Here is a 22734-nt window from a genome sequence, read left to right as displayed (position 1 = left end):
AAAAAGCAGTTTTACACACACTCAATTGCGAACGTTTTACAGACTTTTATGTGACATCTGACAGGAGACATCTCAGAGACGTATTGCAGATGTGCAAAGAATAAAAAATATGTCTTGATCAAATAGATGTCTCCAAGATGTGTGTGTGCTATCAGCATTAGGAGTCTGCTATGAAATTTTGCTGTATTACAGGTAGGTTTCAAGAACTGCACCTTCATTTCTAAGGTCACCACCAGAAGTGAATACTGATCGTAAAAATAGACATGTTTCCACTTTCTCAAAGAGTATATATAGATGCAACATATGTCAATTTGAAGATTGGTTAACATTCCCATTGGCATAATTGAAATTCCATGTGTCTTGTAAAGGAATTCCCTGATAGCACACTACATCTGGAAGACATCTGCAATAAACTTCTGCAGTCAGATGTCATATACAGACGTGCTCAAGTTTGTTGTTACCACACAAAAAAAACAAAGAATGCACAATTTTCTCTGAAATAACTTGAAACTGACAAAAGTAATTGAACTCCACCATTGTTTTTTCCATGTTTAATAGAAATCAGAGTTTGATTTTGTATTCAACATATTATTGAAAATAAAACCAATGAAAATGTCATGTACAAAAATGATGGGACTCCTAACCTTATGCACACCCTTAAGAGGCGATCACTGGAAATAAACATTTTCTGTAGCTTTCAATGAGACTTCTGGACCTGTTCACAGGTAGTTTGGCATATTCTTACGGAGCAAACTGCTCCAGCTGTCTCAGGTTTGATGGGTGCCTTCTCCAGACTGCAAGTTTCAGCTCTTTCCATAAATGTTCGATAGGATTCAGATCAGGACTCATAGAAGGCCACTTCAGTATAGTCACATGGTTTGTTCTTATTCATTCTTGGGTGATTTTTCGCTGTGTGCGCTGAGACAGCTTTCTGACACTGGGCGGTACGTTTCGCTCCAGAATGCTTTGATAGTCTTGAGATTTCATTGTCCCCTTCATTGTTTTAAGGGACCCTGTGCCAGATGCAGCAAAGCGGCCCCAAAACATAACCGAGCCTCTTCCGTGTTTCACTGTAGGTATGGTGTTCACTTCTTTGAAAGCTTGATTTTTCGTCTGTGAACATAGAGCTACTGTGACTTGCCAAAAAGCTCCAGTCTTGATTCATCTGTCCAAAGGACATTCTTCCAGAACGATTGGGGCTTGTCAATGTGAAATTGAGCAAATTCCAACTTTGTTTTCTTTCAAAAGTGGAGTCCTCCTGGTCCTCCTTCCATGCTCAAAAAGCGACAGATGGGGCGAACGGAAACTGACGTACCTTCACCTTGGAGTTCTTTATCTCTATGGCAGTTATGCCTAGGTTCTTTTTTATCTAGCATTCACACTGTCCTTCTGTTCAATCTGGGGTGGATTTGCCCAAGGATGTTGGCTACAATTCCATGGACCTTAAACTTCTTAATAATATGTGCAACTGTTCTCACAAGAACACCAAGCTGCTTGGGGATGGTCTTGAAGCTTTTACCTTTACCATGCTTGTCTATTATTTTCTTTCTGAGCTCCTCAGACACCTCAATCCTTTGCTTTCTCTGGTCTGTGTTCAGTGTGGTGCACACAATGATACCAAACAGCACAGTGACTACTTTTCTCCATTTAAGTAGACTGGATGACTGATGAGAAGATTGGACACATGTGTGATACTAATTGAAGAAACCAATTAGTTTGAAAATTCACTTAAATCCAAATATGTTTTATTTTTTCTCAGGGTTACCAACAAATGTGTCCAGGCCATTTTAGAATATCTTCGTAGCAATAATTCATCTCTTTCCACAGCTTCTTTGCTTTGTTCAATGACATACCAAAGGCACGCAAGTATACATGATACAATTGCTTTTCATTTCATCACTTTTCTGGAGGATTATTTCAATGAGCTGTAAGGGTACCAACACATTTGAGCACGTCTGTAGACATCTATAAAACGTCTGTTAGATGTTTATGATACAGAATGGATGTAAAACGTCTCTTTCTGAGGTGCAGATGTTTTTACACAGCAGAGGTTTTCCAGATCTTTAATAGGAGATGTGATTTTCACAGACGTACGTGTCCCAAACGACAGCGCAACACCTCCACATCCGATATCACACGCTTTCATCACTAATATAGTCTCCTTTTCCATTTTATAGTGCACTATACTGAAGGGGACAACTATTTTTTTTGGGTGCTATCAAGTGCACACATTCAATCCCATGATGCACTGCAAAGAAAAACACCCCCCGCGAATAAATTTCTGTCTTTTGGAAGATGTCATTCAATAAAATAAGCTCTCAGTGTTTGAATTCACTCGTTTTATCCTCTCCTTCAAGTGCACTAGATATCTGGAACTGTGTATGAGGGTATGGAATGATTTTGGACACAATTGAACACAAGTTTTGGTTCTCTGTAAAGCAGTTGAGTGTAACATTCCCAGTGAAAATGTGAAAGAAAGAACACAATAATTGGTTTCGTGGTTTGCTTTTTAATCGTGAGGAAATGAGGGGATTTGTTAAAGCTACCCCCTGTGGTCCGCACCGCTAGTCGGTGAATCTTCTGGGAATAATTCATCCCCACCGGTCCCCCGCCGGTGGATGCGCTGTTCTTTCCACTTCTGGCGGGAAGCGGCTCCTTCACGAGTGTCAACGCTGTGGGAATCTCAGTCAGCGCGTTCCTGACAGCGAAATAAATAATGATTCTCACATTGCAACCGCAACAAAGTGACAGGATAGTGATGATTTAATAAAGTTCAATACATTCTAATTGAAGTCGCGCACGCTAGTCTCTTGAGAACGATTCCTTTCTGCATTCATCACAGTCTCTGAAGTGCATGCTATCACTGTGGGAGAATAACACGTGGATAAACCGCAGCGCTGTGGGTTACACACTTAACTTACATGCTCGAGTCATGAGGTTATTCTGAGAATTTAAGCAAGGTCTATTTAAAGTGCACATCAGTAATCTGACATCGGTAGCGCGCCATTGATGCCTTAAAATACTCCCTCTGCAGACTGCCCACTGTGCGGATGGATTTTTTCCTGCTCTGATATGAAGGGGAGCTTTTCATCAGGGATTTGGTCATGAAACATCACCTCTTACCCCCGCGGGTAATGCCATGAAATGAAATGAAATGATGAAATTACAGCCTTCCGCAACGAGTCTCTTGTCTGTCGCTCTCCTCCGGTGTTTTACTTCTCATAGGCGTGCGTAACGCTGAATGAAAGTCGAATATTAACCTCTCCGACTGCACCGCGAGGCAATTAGCATGACCAGATCACGTCCACTGGGTTTCAGCTTTTCATGATGTGAATGGTGAGGTGGGTATGATTAAAAAGGAAGCCTACAGATAAACACACACCTGAGCTTCAATGGGACATGCTGCTGTCGGGATGGCTTACAGAATTGAGATGCTTTCTGTGTGTTTCCTTTGCTAAGGTGCAAAAGTGAGTAAAGCAACATGATCTTAACTGTTTCTATTAATCTGGGTTGTTACACACACACACACTTACAGTATACAGTGCAGCGACAGACAGGTTTTTAAAATTATTCCAATATATCATCTCTTACCAAAAACTTTATTTCAAGTTTATTCAAATGTGCAGATAACCTACCTCTTTTACACGAAAAATAATACTTTTAGGCTACTTCTATGTACTTCTCACTAATACAGGCCTAACTTTACTTAAAGTCCCGTTAACGGAATTTTGCAATCGTTTTTGCTTTCTTATTTTGATGCATTTGAAGTAAATGGCATTTCTATTGAGAAAAATGGTTTTCGTCTTTCTCTGATGGATGTATAGAAACAGCCGTTGCATTTTGAAATGGAATCAGCAGCAGTTGAAGGGGTGCTAAAATATCATACACTAAGGAGCTTGCCAATTTTATCTCAATTTTAAAGTTTAGCCTAAGACTGAACTTTACATACCTATAAACTGACCTTGAAGACTACATATTTTTTTATGATATCACAGAATTTGATTCGCCAAGCTGAGTGTTCCCATGACCCATAATGCTATGCGTTTGTGTGTATTAGAAGGGTGTCGAAGACACAAAATGGTGGCAGAGAAACCTGCGGGAGCGTGATTTGTATTAAGTTAAAGGTGCAGTTTGTAACAATTTTGCAGTAAAACATCCAAAAACCTTTAGGCTTGTGTAATAAATTTTGTTCAGCGGAGTACTTAAAATATCTCAAATGTTTCCAACTAATTGAAAATCGTGAGAAAATCGCCATTCTAAGCAGTGACACGGGGCTGTGCAGTTGCCTGTCAATGGCGTCATATATCCGTGTTCCCCTCTATTTCTGCCTTTATTGGTGTAGAAATGGCATGACAATAGTGTCATGGACAAATGTGAAAGTAGTGTATAGCTTCATTACTTTACCTCATCCACTAACATGATTTCTCGTTCTCGTCTGATTGATGGCCGTCAGCGGTGGAGTTGATCCCATCATTCCACACTCCTTCACAGCGTCATCAAGCTTCGGCATAGTTGTTGTTTTGATCGTACTCCCTCTAGTGGCGTTTTTTACAAACTGTCGCTTTAAGTTCAATTTATATTTTTAATAACTTTTGATTGCATTTCTAGCTGAATCTCGTTATGCTCCCTGCGAAGCCTGAAACTGTTTCAGTTGAACACAAACACATTTTATATCAAAATACCATCACGTTAACAATGATCATCAACTGATCTTTTCCTTTAAGATGTTGCCTTGGTTGTATTTAGTGTATTTATCTGCAATAGGGCTTTTCAAGCCTGTCAGTATCTGCTCTGGTCTCTATGGAGTAGCAATAGATTTACAGCTGAAATGTCTATAGGAGAGAGTGTGTGTGGGTGAGTGAGCGAGCGAGAGAAAGGGAGAGAGATAAAATGAGTGCAGGACTGGAGGTTATCTGTTTGAGTCTGGTCACTCAACGCCCACTGAGTGCAGAGGGCAAGTCCTGTCAGCCCCGGGGGAGAACGGCACGCGGAAATGAGATGTACAGCGCGGAGAGGGAGAGAAGACGGATGGGATCTATGAGCATCTCAAGCCTCAGAGGAGAACTGAGAGGTCAGCTCATAAGAATTTGACTGTGGAGGTGGTAAGCGCCCACATAACTCTTCCCTCATCTCGCACCTTCATCCACTTTTTCATTACAACCTACACAACATTACACCATCCTAAGGCCCCTCTTGTTTGTAACCGGAACATTTTGGGGAGTATGCGTGAAAATGTACTATTTATTATTATTTGGGCTTTTTGTCTTCAAAATCTGAAATATTCCCATGTGAATATTGATGGGTGAGTTTCAACCCTAGATCTTGTTTACATGTTAGTACCGTACTTGTGTAGATGGATTTTTCTCTGTTTATATGGCCGTGTCGAGTTTCTTGTGACTAGAGATGCCTGTAAACAAACTTTTCTTGAAGAGGGAGTGTCAGCAGGAGGGCTTTGACATTGATAATTTCTTGTCCACAGGGAAGGTGGTAGGATGTGTGTGACAGATGTCAGAGATTTCTGACAATATCTGCAGCTCTGACAGGAAGCATCTTGCTCTCAAAATGTGTGCGTGTACAAAAAGAAAAACACCGGTGCCAGCCAAATCTTAAATATGTCCAAACAAGTATAGAGACATTGACCCAAAATGACATTTTAGGGGGTTCTCAGTTATAAATAAAAGACCACAAAATGAATAAATCAATTGCCCTTTAAATCTTATAAGGGTTGTCTAAGGTTAGACATCCGTTCATTCATCCAACAATCCATCCAACCAACCAACAAATCAACCATCCATTTAATCAACCATGGTAAGTGAACGACAGAACAAAGGTCAATCTCAAACCATTTAAACTTGTTTAGACTACTTTTGGATGTTTTTAGCAGGAAACAGCAAACCTCCAAGCTTTCTTTTATAAGAAATAGTGGGATCGATGTGTCAACTGCAAACTTCACCTTCTTGGAAGCTGCAGTGTTGTCTTTAATGCTAATTATCGGGGTGTTACCTCTGGTGTCAATGGTGTGATTTTGTGTCTTCATAGTGATAACAGGTGGCCAGATGGCATGCCGTTTCGAACAAAGTGACAAGAAAAACGCAGGGTTTGTGTCTCGTGTTCAGATCATCAAAATGGTGGAATAAATGTGTGGGATGAGTGGTTAAATGGGCATATGGAACAATACTGAAATTGAATGCATTTGAATATGTCTATGAATGGCAGGGAGAAGCTGCTAAAGGCACACATGCCCAGGAGGGTTTGGGTTTTATCATGAATGCCAGACAGAGTTTATTAGAATTAATGGCAAACAGCTTTGATGTCAGTAATCTCGGACTTGAAAGAGAATGTTATTGGAATGCTGGAATTAGGTTGCAGAAATGTTATCAGATAGCTTAGGCTGTACAACTAATAACACAGATGAGAGGAACCTGTGTGTGTGTGTGTGTAGGTGAGGGTAACATTTCCCAATGGTCATATATCTTTATATGCACAGTCTGGTTTAATGTGTGCTGAATTAAATAATCACTTAAGGTTTCCCAAGGCCTTTCTTACAAACACAGCGCTGGAGTGTTTACCTTTGGCTTGCCTATGAATGATGTGACCTTTTATAAATATTTAATATATATCTACATTATAGAAAAGAGACACAAACATTTATCCTTGTTAAAAGACACAGACTTAAAGGGGCGGTTTCTGGACAGGAATTAGATTAAAGGACCCAGTCTTTGGCTGTTTTAGAGGCTTTGATGATGTTTTGGGGTGTTTAACAGTGTATGTTCATGTTTTCTAATTTCAAAAAATTCTTTATATTTCACATATTTCAAGTCTATTGTTCATTGCCGTCCCACTTCTACCAAAACATTTGGCCCAAACCACGATGCCCCCTCCACCATATTTCACAGTTGGGATGAGGTTTTGATGTTGGTGTGCTATGCCTTTTGTTCTCCACACATAGCGTTGTGTGTTCTTTCCAAACAACTCAATTTTGGTTTCATCTGTCCACAGAATGTTTTGCCAGTAGTGCTGTGGAACATCCAGGTGCTCTTTTGCAAACTTCGAACGTGCTACAATGTTTTTTTTGGACAGCAGTGGCTTCCTCCGTGGTGTCCTCCCATGAAGTCCATTCTTGTTTAATGTTTTCCTTATTGTAGATTTGTCAACAAAAATGTTAGCATGTGCCAGAGATTTCTGTAAGTGTTTAGCTGACACTCTAGGATTCTTCTTCACCTCATTGAGCATTCTGCGCTGTGCTCTTGCAGTCATCTTTACAGGACGACCACGCCTAGGGAGTGTAGCAACAGTGCTGAACTTTCTCCATTTGTAGACAATCTGTCTTACCGTGGACACATGGACATCAAGGCTTTTAGATATACTTTTGTAGCCCTTTCCAGCTTTATGTAAGTCAACAATTCTTGATCGTAGGTCTTCTGAGAGCTCTTTTGTCCGAGGCATGGTTCACATCAGACAACGCTTCTTCAGAACAGCAAACTCAAAACTGGTGTGTGTTTTTTATTGGACAGGCCAGCTTTAATCAACACATCCAATCTCATCACATTGACTGGACCCCAGGTTGGCTGACTCCTGGATCCAATTGGCTCTTGGAGAAGTCATTAGCCTAGGGTTTCACATACTTTTTCCACCCTGCACGATGAATGTTTACATGTTGTGTTAAATAAAAACATGAAAACGTATAATGTTTGTGCGGTATTAGTTTAAGCAGACTGTGTTTCTCTATTGTTGTGACTTAGATGAAGATCAGAACACATTTTATGACCAATTTATGAAGAAATCCAAGTAAGCCCAAAGGGGTTCACATACTTTATCTTTCAACTGTAACTGGTTGCAGGCTTTTTTGTTCATCATCTTTAGAAGAGGCACTCATACGTTTATTTCCCCAACACAACCTCTGGATATGAAGTCAAGCACGTGCACTCAACTTCTTTGGCTGACCATGGCGAGGCCTGTTCTGAGTGGAACCTGTCCTGTTTAACCGCTATATGGTTTTGGCCGCCGTGCTGCAACTCAGTTTCGGGGTCTTGGCAATCTTTTTTACAGCCTAGGCCATCTTTATGTAAAGGCACAATTCTTTTTTTAAGATCCTTTAAGAGTTCTTTGCCATGAGATGCCATGTTAAATACTGTTCCAGTGAACAGTATGAGAGAATGAGAGCGATAAAAACTAATTTTAACACAGCTGAGACCTTGAAACACTAAAGAATCACATGACACCGGGGAGGAGAAATGGCTAATTGGGCCCAGTTTGGACATTTTCACTAAGGGGTGTACTCACTTCTTTTGCCAGCAGTTTAGACATTTATGGCTGTGTGTTTAGTTATTTTGAGGGGAAAGCAATTTATACTGTACACTCACTACTTTACATTGCTGCAAAGTTTCATTTCTTCAGTGCTGTCACATGAAAAGATATAATAATAATAATATTTACAAAAATGTGAGGGCAGTACTCACTTCTGTGAGATGCTGTAATTTATTACATTCTGGCTTGCTTAATTGGATTGGCCAATTTCACCATTACCAGTTGGTAATCTGAATCAAGCAAGCCAGATTTCCATATAATAAGTGTGCGCTGTAAAAAAACTGAGATTTTTTTAGTTATTTTATTTTTTGTTTATTCTAAATAATATGGAATTGTATGGAATTTTACTGATTTTTACAGAATTTTAAAGAGATGCTTCTACCAAAAATGTTAATTCTGTCATAATTTATTCATCCTATACAGACCTGTAACCCTTTCTTTTTTCTGCTAAACACAATAGAAGATTTTAGGAAGTATGCCAGTTAAACAAACCAATCTCATCCCCCATTGACTCTCATAGTATTTATTTGACCTACTATGGCAGTTAATGAGGGATGAGATCTGTTTGGTTACTGACATTCTTCATAACGTCTTTCTGTGTTTATCAGAACAAAGAAATGTATAGATGTTTAAAACAACTGTAGGGTGAGTGAATGATGACAGAATTTACATTTTTGGGTGGACTGTCCTTTTATCATAATTTTGAAATATGAAAAAAATCCATAAAAAAATGATATAAAAATACTTAAAATCTACATGTCATTATAAGTGTTAAAATTGTTAATTTACATTAATTTAATGACACCCCAGCTGCCATAAAATTACAGATTTTTATGGGGTTTTTTACATTGTATAACTCCCAAAATCAAAGAAAAGACTGCAATTTTACAAGAAAAACATGATACATGTAATTTTATGTGTCAAAACTGTTGTTGGAGATTTTTTTTAGTGTAGCTAGTAAAGGAACTGGAAGTGTGTTTGTTCTTTTTTTGTCAGTTAGCATTGTCATGATATAATTTCTTCATAGTAAATAAAAAGTTACATGATATTCCGGCCCTGTGTCCACAGGAATATTTTCATGTAGCCGAAATGCCAAGTTTTTATTTAGTTGGGGAACTTCCACAAAGGACTCGTACTTGCATGGGAAAGCAATGGATAGCTTTCTCCAGTTATTTTCAAACCCCTTTGGTTCAAGACAGGGTCTAAATGCTGGAAGACAAAAGTGGAGATGTTTGTCACCGGTGTCATTCATATGGAAATCACATGCACACACACACACGCACGCACACACACACACACACACAAAGAGGAACTGCTGGAGGGTGTATTGTTGTAATTCGCAGTTCAATTAAAGAGTCATCTGTTTAAATTAGAGAGCAGAGGCAGTGTGTGTGCGTGTAAGTATTCATCAACATTGCGCTGAATGTGTGCAGATGTAAGCGTGAGAAGAACAGCATGTGAATCTGTTTGTCCCTTGTTTCATTTGTGTGATAGAGCTGCTACATCGTCAAGATAAGACAGAAAATCCTGAACATTGAATCAAGCAGATGATGTTATACATGCACATCCTGCATGAAAACTACATGATAAAAGGATTACAGATTGCGCTTAAATGAGCCCAGTTTAATACTGAAACAAACGTTTAAAGGGATCATATGGTGCATACATGTGTTTTTCTGTGTCTTTGGGGTGTTATAAGTTACCCATGCATATATTAGATACGTAAAATTGCAAAAAAAATAAGTGTGGCAACAAAAGGTGCATCAAAGCGAATGCTCACCCAGACCTGCCTGAAACGCCTCGTGTAACCACACCCCACAAATCTACGTCGGTGTGTGACTTACAGAACTTACTGTGTGAACTCACTTTTCAGAGCCATGAGCTTTTTAAAAAATCTGCAAAGAGGAGATACAAACATGCAGGGTATGTGGAAAATACACATATAAACACACGTATACCCCTGCTGAATCTGCTTTTAACCAGTCTGAGATAGGACAGTTAAACTGGCTCAGACCAGCAAGCCACTTTAGGCTGGTTTCCGCTGTTTTTTCAGCAAATGTGAGTACACAGTGAATAGCTGTTCCGGTTTAAAGCTATGATATTATTATTATTCTATAAAGAGTTCCACAGGGATGAAGTGCATGCAAAACCATGGAAGCGAGCTAGCATTCATGCACTGCCGTTTCCATAGCATGAAAGTCAATGGGCTTTTTAATGGTTTTTGGTTAAACCTCTGAATTAAGGTCTGTGGTTAACAAAAGGTCTAAAGATTTTTATTCTACATCAAAAAAAAACCTGTGTTAATTACCTGCATCACCTGCTTTAAAACATCTTAAAAACAGAACGTGCAAAGGCGACTTCAAACATTGTTGGGGAACCTTAAGGTCACTTGGGATGAGATGAGCATAAATACATTTTTTGAGAATTTACATATTTCAATGAACTATTTGTGTCCAATAATAGGCTCATCAAAAAATATTGTTTTCAGCTGGGTTGAGTTACACCAGTCGTTCGTAAGTTCTTTCTCAAATGAGAATGTAAAGTCCACACTAGAGGCCTAGTAACTACTAGCTAGCTTGTAACTAACTCTGTACGTTATTCATTTGTACCATTTGGTCTTAAGGCAGAACCAAAATAAATGAGAGAGAGAGTTGAAACCGTTTTAGTTCAAAGTCACTAGTAACGCACGGACCTGCGTCTACGCAGACCAATTGGGTCGAACTTAACCCATTTAAAGACGTGAGTTGTTTAATTTATTTAAAAAACGAAAGAAATAAAGCATTTAAAAAGAAAACATAACTTCCTGGAACTATTTGAAGGATTTTAACTTCTGTTGTCGCGACTGTCTCTCTCAACGGCTCTGGACAGAAGGTAGACATTAGTTCGTAATTTTACTTTCAAATAATGCACTCGTTTATTACGTTTACCTTTGCTACTCCAATAACAGCCGTTAAATTTGTGAGTGTAGTAGAGTAGGCGGGGCGAGACCGTGGTTCGAGTCCGGTGAGTAATTGTGAATTAGCGCCAGCTGTGCGCACACCGGGCTCGAATCACGTAGGAGATGGGAGCATATAAAAGGAACGAGCGACCGGACCGTCGAGGAGAGAGGACCGGGCCCGAACTTGTGTTATGTTTGTATTTATATTATGTTTTGTTCGCCGGCGGTCGTCCGTGAGGGGCCGCCGGCTGTTATATTACTTTATTAAATGTTTAAATGTTTGCCGGTTCCCGCCTCCTTCCTTCCCTTTTATTGAGATTTGTTACAGTGAGCAAAAGTTGTCTTGAAGTGTTGTGAATTTCAATTCGTTCTTAATTTAAAAAGATTTTCCCTCACAAAAAAAGTTGTTATTAAATACTACCTAAAGGGGTTATTGTAGAAGACCTGCTAATAAAGTAATTTATTTTATTATTTATTAATATGTATTATCTTTATTTCTAAAGGTATGTGAATAAGGGTGAATAGCATTTTCATTTATGTTTAAAGTATTGAAGTATGTTGAGTGAAACATGAGCTTATTCATTTAGTTCAGCGAGTCTGTTATTTTATTTCTAGAGTTACTCCTGACCAGAAAATATTTAGTTTATACGTAATGCTACGGTTCAATTAAAATAAATTTGCAATGCAAAAATATTCAGTAGTGCGACAGTTGTAAGATACTGCCCATTTATGATCAAATTTGAATAAATTGTAATTGGTAATGGGATCATAACATGTACGTCATGAAGAAAACAGCTTTACTGATATGACTGGAGTCTTCTCAAGCCACACTCTCTAACTCCCATCCAACAAACACTGTGAGCTGCAGCAAGGGTCCCTGACTACTAAACAATACCGGGACCCAGAATTTTCTTTGGACGGCCCTGCACGCAAATAATCACGCAGCACACACTACCTAAATGCGGAGGTAGGTTGTCCTGTTTCCTTTATTACAGACACACCTGACCTGTCACCTGTCTGTCTCTGTGTGCCGTGCGATTGATCAGAGGTCTGTAAACAGGAAATGAGTTGGCATTTCTCTGTAATGAAAAATACAGTTTCCTGCCCGCATTTACTGAGATTGACATTTTCCATTATGGCCTAAAAATGTACATATGTTTCTCTATGAGAGCGCCGTGTGCTGGTTTCTGCATCAGTTTTTTGGTCAGGTCATCAATCTAAGCCTCTCTCTCTCTCTCTCTCTCTCTCTGCACCGTTCACCAGAGTGATTTATTGAAACAGAGGTGGCGGAACCCAATGGTGCTGGGGGCCGGTAAATCCTGATAAAAACTGGGATAAAAGCAATTTAATGCCATCAGTCATGTAATACTGGCCTCTGTCATGGAGTGTATGTACTGAAGAGAAAGTGTGCGTGTGTGTGTGTGCGCTAACACATCACTTTTTTTTAAAACAATACTGAAAGACCACTTAGAAACTAAAGTCATCTGTCTGATTGAACACATTTAATCGGCCTAAGAATTACAAGTATAACCTGTAAAATGTATACATTTTTTAGGAATTGATCTATATTACAGGACAATATATTATATTGTATTACACACTCTAAAAATGGGGGGTTATATTCAACTTTGTTAATGTACACTGCAGTATTATAGTGTTATCTATAGTGACTTGATAAACTCTAGTAAATACATTTACTGTAACATTTACTATAGTTTGGGGGAATTTTACTACCGTCTACTATCACCGTAGTTTAACTAGTGCTGTCGCAATGTCAGATTTCACGTCATGGTAATCGTGGACAAAACAATTCACGCTAACGATATCATCACGATATCTTTTGACATTTTCTATGACCAAAAACTGCTATCAGTCGAATTCATGTTTAATTTTGTTTATTTTGTGTCTTCTTCCTTTTTGGACAACAAATCACACTCAAAATTACAGTGTGTGCTTAGAGGGAGAGCTTGTAACCATTGTGTCTCTTAAGGCAAAAACAGGTGCTGAATTTGCTGAATTGTTAATCATAGTTTTGAATGTCATGGTTATAATCAATACTGGTATATTGTGACAGTACAGTATAGTATATGATATTTTTCATGTAGGGTGTTGCAAATATTATAGAGGAAATTATACCTTAAGGTGCCTAGTATATTACTCAAATCCAGTCTCTGATTCTTCAGTACAAAAATGCGGAGTGGAGCATCAGCACTGGCATTACCAGTTAGTCACTGGTCCCTCGATGTAAGTAGTGCATATTCCCTCATGAAAATGGGGTACACAAGGTATGTTGAAAATGCTGTCAGGCACTGACACTATATAGTCTGTGAGAAAACAAAAAGTCAAGAATATCTTGTGCTAGCAGCCAAAAGTAGACCAACTTCATGTTGTTGTTTGGATGATCAGGTTCTTGTTTTTCAAAAAATTGCACAGTGATTGGACCATTCCCACCAGGTCCCCCTCCTCCCACATTGCTATAGGAACTTTTCAATCAAAGCAGGTCACAACCAAGACTTACCATCTGTCTGTGATAAATATCTTGCTTGTTATCACTTTTCAGAGATGTTATTTCACTGTTAATGGTGTCGCACTCCGACAGGTTTTCTGGCTCCTAGATTGAGTGTGGCCTCTGAGGTCGTATCAAGTTCCATGTCAACCATCAGTGCTTACAGGAGAAGAACATACCCTGTTCTTCAACATCGCTCTCTCTCTCTTCCTCTCTCTCTTCAGAACTGTCTGGAACAACAAGAGGAAGGGAAACTCAAAGTGTGTGTGGGGGGGGGATGCTGCAAAATTGAAAAGCAGAAAGAAAATGAGTTTTCAAACGAATTTTTGCCAGGGGAATGCAGTACGGCTGTTTGTGTCCCTCAGATGCCGAATGTTCGTGGAGGTGTTATAATCATTAGTCCAGATAGAGAGACAGTGTACCGTCTGTCTGAAGCGGAGAATCTAAGAGGGCATTGGAGACATACTTTGCGTGTGGGAGACAGGTCTCTAAAGACACTTTAAGGCACAAACCAAAGTGCAGCAAAATAAACCCATGATTGGGATGATACATGACCCATTCGCTTCATGTTGTGTTCCTGGGTTTATTAAGCGCTGACAACCAGCTGCTGTACATTATCCCTTACAAAAAATACATATAGTAAGTTTAGTTTTAATTTGGTTGCTAAATTCTTTTTTTTTATATCATCATTACTGCATTTACATATCCTTTAGACACTTCATTATTTTATCAGATAGTAAATATAATTTATATTTTTTTGTTTTACATTTCTTAATGTCTTTTCTAAAGTTTTCTAAAGTTTTTTAAAGTTTCTTCCTTTTTGTTCCATTCGATGTGAGCTGGAATGGTATGTCTCTACTGCTAAAAGTTGTACTTGCATTACAATACATTCCATTGCATTCCATTTTCTATCACTTATCCGAACTACCTCGGGTCACGGGGAGCCTGTGCCTATCTCAGGAGTCATCGGGCATCAAGGCAGGATACACCCTGGATGGAGTGCCAACCCATCGCAGGGCACACACACTCATTCACTCACTCACGCACTCACACCCTACGGACAATTTTTTCCAGAGATGCCAATCAACCTACCATGCATGTCTTTGGACCAGGGGAGGAAACCGGAGTACCCGGAGGAAACTCCCGAGGCACAGGGAGAACATGCAGACTCCACACACACAAGTCGGAAGCGGGAATCGAACCCCCAACCCTGGAGTTGTGAGGCGAACGTGCTAACCACTAAGCCACCGTGCCCCCCCATTACAATACAGTACAATAAAATAAAATAATTTGGGTTCAAGCCCCAAAGTGCTTGACCCCAAAGTCACTGCTTGCAGCTATACTTTGAATTTAATTAATTTGTTCTTTTTCTCGTTTTTTTTTACACTTAAGCTCAGTTCTTTGGGCATGTTCTGGTTTTAATGCACAGGACAGTGAAGTCCAGACGGGGTAGAAATGAGGGAAACAGCATCTGAGAAGTCACCATCAAAGCAATGTTTGTGTTGATGTGCTTCTCACAATGCCGGGCTCTGACCGAAGTGTTTTATTAAGTTACAAATGGGCTGGTCTGTCCATTGAGCCATTAATGGAATGGTAAGTGCTGCTTACAGAACCATACCTGTTTTCTCTGAGAGCTGTGCACATTCTTTTGTTGGATGCTATCGTTATAATCTCTAATGAATCATATAGCCAGGACCTGTAAAGAAATAAGTCTGTTAACAAGAATAGGTTTGTTAGATGAAATGTTAAGGTTGAATAGAAGGAGAAATAATGTTACCTGTCACTCTGCAAAGACTTTTCCTCCATCGCAGCGACATTTCCCCTGAGCATCATGGGCTAAAGTGCTTCACTCATGGGCACGATGGAGCTTTTAGGAACTGTCCGTTTTTCAGACTTCCGCCATCAGGGACACTATTTGTCATGTTTCCATTACCTGCCCAAAACCTGTAACGCTGAAACCACTCAAGAACATAAACCAAGTGAGAACCTGTTTACACAGAACAACTCTCTCAAGACCTCATGATGGGAGTTAGGGAGTTCCATGCTGGGTATTAAAGAAATACTTCACCCAAAATGGAAAGTTCTGTCATCGTTTACTCACAGTCTTGCTGTGCTAAACCTATATTCTGTTATTTTACTGTGGAAATATTGAATTATATTTTTCATACAAACTTTATGAAGTCATTGCCATAATTTCAAGACGGTTTCAACAGTAACAACATAAACGTTATGTGGCCCAATTGAATGACTTAAAATATATATTTGAAAAACGTTTACTTACTCAGAAAGGTTTTCCTCTATGGCAGTGGCCCCAAGATGGATCCAGGGGGGGCACAGATTTTGTGTCATTTTATGAAGTATGGAAATTTATCATGAAATTTATGCAATCAAACAAGACCACCAATTAAAATAACTCATGTTCCAGCTTTGTAACCAAACATGTTTTGCTTTAATTAAAATTGTACGTTTTAGATTATAAATCTTTCTTTGGTGGTTCGCAGATTAATTCACTCTACACTAAGTGGGCCTTACAACAAAAAAGTGTGAGAAACACTCATCTCTCTGTGACTTTTTGTCTTATTTATCCTACAGCACCTTGCTTGGCTCCTGTGTAAATACGTTAGCTTGAGGATTGTTATTAGCAAGATTTGTTAACACAACTGAGATGACAGAGGTGCAGATTTGAACATAGCACTTTCAGTCATCGTCTGTCCCACGAGATCTCTGCCACTTCTGTGTGAATCTTTGAATCTGCCTCTGTAGCAGTGTGGATCTGGATCTTGTGTGAAGTGATAGGTAACCTAAAGAAAATTTGGTTTCATCGACCGGAACAGTCTGCGGTTTTTTTAACCCACTTTTTAGACTGTTGTTATGTGCACCAGCTGTTTACCCTGTGCTGATTTAATAGTGAGAAGAGAGAGAGGATTCAGAGCTAATGTACATTCATAATCTAATCAAATCGATAAAGAGTCGTGCTGACTCTCTCATCTTTCTGAAAATCAGCTCTGATAAATTTCATCTGAAGTATGAAAGCACTTTCGCGGGTCACCCAGACGGGCCGTTTATAGCCGAATGATTAATGACATCTAAAAACCAAGAACAAAAAAATCACATATTTCCTTTTCAGACCCTTTAAGAGCAAAATTAGAGGCCGTTGAAAATCACATCACGTACAAATTTCATTTCTACTCCTTCAAAACAATGATTGTCGACAGGACCAGAAAAACCCTTTATTGTAGGATATCAAGAGACATGAGATATATTTCAAGTAAAACAGTAATTTAAGAGGCTAAACTCAATTTGTTGGATTGGAAACGAATAGAAAGAATGTGAATTGTAAAGCACTCGAGAGCCAGAGAAACAAAACCAATGCACATTTATTAAATACACTGTGTGAATATTAACATGAATCTTATTACTAGCAAAAACAAACTGTATTAAATTTGTGATTTACATAATGTCTTTGTCATCTGAGGTCTTCAAGGCCGTGTCAGGTCCCTCCGTTCCCGAGTTATATCTCAGCACTAGAATATCATCGAAACATGACGGTGGGCTATTTTGCCTCGGGGAAGCGTAACACAATTCCATCCTCCTGGCGGCAAGTTTTGCGTCGGCAAGCATCCCTCACATTTTTCCGAAACTGTACCTAGTTATTGTTATTATGTGATACTGAGAGGTCAAAAGCCCTGAAGTTAGATCAGTCCGACTGTATGACACAGCATTTTATGAAACTCTTTTATTAGATTTCCGCACATTCAAACACAGCACCGATAGAGGGAATAGGACCCTGGGGAGAGAAAGAGAGATCTGAAGGGGGGACCGCCTTTATGAAACTCACTATTGAAAAGGGAACAAACTGATCCTGCCAACAAACAGCCTTTGATAGAGCTGAACTCAATTGAATTGAGTCAAATCTAATTCCACTGAACTGAAAGCAGGCAGAGAAAGAAAGCCAGACAGCGATATGGATAGATGGTGAAAGGAGGAGAGGGCCCGGCAAAGCAGATTAGAGTCTCCGGGGATGTGGCAGCCGTCTGAACAGGTGTTTGTAGAGGGAGAGAGAGTGCAGTAAACTCAACTGTACCAGTGGCTTCAGTTCTACAAGTTCTCAGGAGGTGTGCAAGCGTGCCGTGCCGTTTGATGTTCGCGGAACCAAACTGATTTTGATGTGCTGTCCTGTGTGGATTCAGCGGGGGAGATATGTCACACGCATGCACACACCGAGATGGCCCTATGATGTTATTGACTTTTTCACTTTTCTGAAAGCTTTCACTTTTCCATTTGGGGACAGACCGCACACATATGCCTGATAGTGACTGTCAGTCAAGAGCTTCAGCGGAGAGGAAGTCAGTGGCAGGAGATACAAGCTGTTATCCTGTTCTCAGGACGTTTGACTGGTGAACACAATTAGAGTACATAACGTGCTGTATGCTTTGAAGGGGAAGCTTGCGATTCAATGTTAAATTAAGCCAAACCAAAGGTGTAACTCGGCTAACGTTCTCCTTAAAGTTCTGTTAGACCTACATCATCAAAAAAATCTGGTTTGTTAAAGAGATTCTTTCATCATTTACTCACCCCTATGTCATTCTGAACCTGTGTGACTTTCTTTTTTCTGTAGAACACAAAATAAGATATTTTGAAAAACGTTGGTAACTAAACAACACTGAACCCCATTGACTTGTATTGTATGAACACCAAACAACTGAGACATTTCTCAAAATATCTTGTTTTGTGTTCCAAGAAAGTCTTACATATGTGTACTATCCCTTTAATGTTGTTTTGTTATAAAAATGTTTTTAAAATGTTATAATTAGAGTGCACTATCCTTGAAAGAGTGATTTATGAACATTTAAATGTTCTAAAAACGATGTCACAACATTATTCTTACATTTGACTTATATTGTATGAACACAAAACCACTGAAACATTTCTCAAAATATCTTCTTTTGTGTTCCAAGAAAGTCATACATATGTGAACTGTCCCTTTAAGAGTGTTTTTATAACATTTCAGTGTTATAGAAACGTTTTTAAAACATTATCCTTACATTCTTAAAGTGAACTATTTCTTTAAGAGTGTTTTATGCACATTTTGATGTTATAAAATCGTTATTGTTATATCATGCAAGTGAACTATGCCTTTATGAGTGTTTTATGAACATTTTGATGTTATAAAATCGTTATTCTTATATCATGCAAGTGAACTATGCATTTATGAGTGTTCTATGAACATTTTTGATGTTATAAAAACGTGACAACATTATTCTTACATTTATCTTCTGTTATATGAACACAAAACCACTGAGACGTTTCTCAAAATATCTTATTTTGTGTTCCAAGAAAGTCATACATATGTGAACTATCCCTGTAATAGTGTTTTAATAACATTTTATGTCACAACATTATTCCTACATTATTAGTGAAGCGTTTAAAACGCTCTCAAAAACAAATTAATGGAAATGTTAAAAAAACGTTAATAGAACATATGTTTTCCGGCTGGGAAACAGACGAAACTAACCAGAATATCATTGTTTCTATTGGGCTCCCAGACATGTCTAACAAAACAAGATAAAAACTTTTGATGTGTTACGGCTTTTGAAACAGTCCAACAGTGTGTTTAACATTGAGAGGAACTTCACTGAGTCTCCGCGCTTGTGGAGTGAAGACGTTATCCTGATGGGAGCCGACAGGAAAAGGTGAACAAAAGGAGAACAGAGAGAGAGAAAGAGAGGTAAGGAGGCAGTGCTGTAATAGGGCAGATCTCCACCTATCACCATTCTTGTTTTGTTCTGTCTGTTTGTCAGAAAGATGAAAGAGTTCAAACTTCACACAGAAATCAAAGCCTGTCAATACACACCCACATCACTGCATGTCTAATAGAGACATCATCACCTGTGAGAGCAAAACTTGTGCGTGAGTTACATCAGTCCAGCTAACATATGCTGATACACAGATGGGACGGGGTCACGTGAGGGGGTCAGATCCAGTATCACGTCCACATGGATTAATCTGACGTGGATGGAAATATCTTTAGCGGCAGTTCTGGCATGGCGCAGGCATGAATTTAATGTTTTTTTGATAGCACACCATCTCATATTGAGTGAAAAAAGCCCATATAAAAATGAAACAAGCAATATTTTTTTGTTGTGTGTGCACATAAACCTAATTTCAATTTTACAACTGAATCAGGAAATGTGACAAATATAACGTGTTGGATTTAGGATTTCTCTTGAAGTACCATTTAGTAAAGATCTTTAAGTTTCCAATCTGACTTCTTGTTTTCTGTTAATAGATCTGAAAAACAACCTATTTATGCTAGATGTTGTTGTCACTGAATGGTTTCCATCTGTTCTGCTGAGAAAATCGAATGTTAGAGAACAAACACAATAAAACGATACAACAATGTTGAGGGTGCACACCCACTTTGCATTCATAGGTTTTATTTTTTCACTTCTTTAAAAAAACATAATTTCTTTAAAAAAGAAAAATGAAAATGAAATACATATTGCAGGCATAGGCGACCCTTGTTTTTTATCCATTCACACGTCTCTTTAACTTCCGCTTCACGCCCCCTCACAGATGACATCACCAACATAAGTCACATGACAACACCAACAGAGCCAATCCGGTCGCTGCAAAGACACAATCCAAAGCGGAGCGACGTCCAAACTTTTATCTGAAGATAAAACCATCAAGTGTTGCATATTTCGTAGACAGAATATATTGTATCTGTTAACAAGTCCAGGCAAATCAACTATGTCAGGACGGAAAACTCATGAAGCTCCTCACAGCCTCTCGATGTCTCTGTATTTTTTGCGTAGGATGGAGACCTGGTCTTTGAAGAGCACGGGATCCAAACGCAACTGAGAGTGGATGAGAGGCATGAAGCCAAACCAACTTGTGAAAGAGTTCATGCAGGACTGACGCTGTGCAAAGTGGTCTGGGTCAGCCCATCGAGACGCCTTAGAGCCCTAAGAGAGAGAGAGAAGAGAGAGAGGTGTCTATGTACGGTTCGCCGAGCAGATTATAAATGAAAGCTGGAACATGTTACTGGAATTGGGCTGCATTTTCAAGGACTCGAACAGACAGAACAAACACAGTGTGTTCATTTCACGACTCAGAGAACAGACAACAGTTATGATCATACCTTGAGTAAAACACCCAGAAAGAACAACAAGCCCCTTGTTGAAGGAGCTTAAAAGTAACATTAGCTGGTAAAGTCTAAACCACGCCTGCATGCAACAATTATCTTTTAATGTACTAAAGAAAGTACAATGAACCATTTACGGTTTCATTATTGATTTTGTAGTAACACATAATTAATGCTGAGGATAGGTTTGTCACAGTACCATGATTATATCAATTGATATACCAGCAGATGTGTCACAATACCAAGTCGTAACACGATGATGCTGTGCCATTTTCATTATTAAAAAGTACATAATAAACCAAATTAAAACACTAGTGTCTAGGCATTTTAGTAATGTTTACTGTAGTATATACTAAAGTATACTAGAACATTTTTCACGTGGAAACGAATTAAATTGTGCGATAAATTTCATTTATACAGCATTTTTTATAAAGGAAAATGTTAGGCTTATTTAATGTAAAACTAAAACGGCCTGTAGGTGGCGGCAATTTTTTACTGAGTCAGTGAATCATCAAATCAACCGATTTGTTCAAAATGGCTAATTTATTCAAGAACGAAGCAAGCGACTCACTGATTCATTATTTTGTCCGAGTCGTTCAAAACATAAATTAATTTAGGAGAGAAACATCACAAAATGTCAGTTTACGGCACTACAATACTACCGATTAAAAAACAGAGCGACGTCACAGGTATTTTAAAGTACCATAACCGGAAGCTGCGATCGTTTTTACTTCCGTATTTTGACGCATCTCATTTGAAAAGGAATTTTTAATGCAGAAATTAGTGTGCAGGGCCTTGCATTTTTCACTGCGAATTGATTGGATGTATAAAAACAGCCGTTGCATTTTGAAATGAAACTGGCAGTAGACTTACAGTTGAAGGGGAGGTGTTAACAATGCTCCGCCCAAGCCGTCTAACTTAAATCATTTGAGATGAATAGTCATTAGGGGGCAGAAGTGCAATTTCAGAATTTAACTGAAGATTATGAGCGCACTTGGATTTTAAAAAGAAAATGGCCCACATTGATAAACTATTTCCAATAAATTCTGCAATATTTCATGAAAAAAATAGGAATTGTACTTTCACTGGGACTTTAAAGGAGAGTGGGGTTAGATTGCCATTTTTTACTTATGTGGTCCTCATGATGAAACAAAAAGAGGCATAAGCGCAATACAAGTATTCCATCTAATTTCAGGATGTTTCCTATCAATATAAATTACAAGAACACATCTATGACATATGAAGATATTTTGAGAAATGTTAAAAAAATATTGCTTCTTATAACAAAGTGCTCCTGTGGCTCAGTTTATCCAAAAAAGTAATTCCTTCATTATTTTATTTTTATATTAATTTTCATACAAAAAATTGTCAAATAACCTTTACATTTCAATATCTTTAATTTGCAATATATTTCAGTTTGTATTTCTGAAATAACTTGTCTTGTGAAACACCAAGGTTGTAACCTTCCAAAATCAGACAAAACAGAGTTTGTTGATTAAAAATAAAAGAATTTCTGCTCTCACTATGTCTGTTTTTGTAGATTCTTTGCATTATACATTGCTTTTTAATGACAAACATGTTAGGCCATTAGTGACTTAAGTTGGAAATAATATACTGTATGATAAAATCAGGTGTTAAATGCTTTACGGCCTTAATCAGGAAATATTAAGTGTACTTTGGTGTACACCGTCCAGAAACTCAGTATACTAAAGTAAACATAATAAAATAAAAGGTTAAGTGATATTTCATTGACATTAAACAGGTGTGTCGACACTGGCTCTATTTAAGACGCAGCATTTGGCACACGTTGACCCATAGCTGCCACTTCGGAAAAAA

At 38.6% G+C, this 22734-nt stretch overlaps 1 protein-coding gene across 1 annotated transcript in view; it reads right to left on the bottom strand.

Moving 5' to 3' along the window:
• Positions 1 to 20153: 20153 nt before the first annotated feature.
• Positions 20154 to 22734, bottom strand: part of LOC130434877 (exostosin-1) — a 171473-nt gene continuing 168892 nt past the window's right edge. Inside the window, exon 12 of the mRNA XM_056765249.1 lies at positions 20154 to 20719. Within this exon, the coding sequence (XP_056621227.1) occupies positions 20534 to 20719 (186 nt within the window). The 3' untranslated portion in view covers positions 20154 to 20533. The remainder of the gene's footprint in view (positions 20720 to 22734) is intronic.

Source organism: Triplophysa dalaica, chromosome 13 (assembly GCF_015846415.1).
Source record: "Triplophysa dalaica isolate WHDGS20190420 chromosome 13, ASM1584641v1, whole genome shotgun sequence".
Lineage (NCBI taxonomy): Eukaryota > Metazoa > Chordata > Actinopteri > Cypriniformes > Nemacheilidae > Triplophysa > Triplophysa dalaica.
This window is presented reverse-complemented; position numbering and strand designations above follow the sequence as displayed.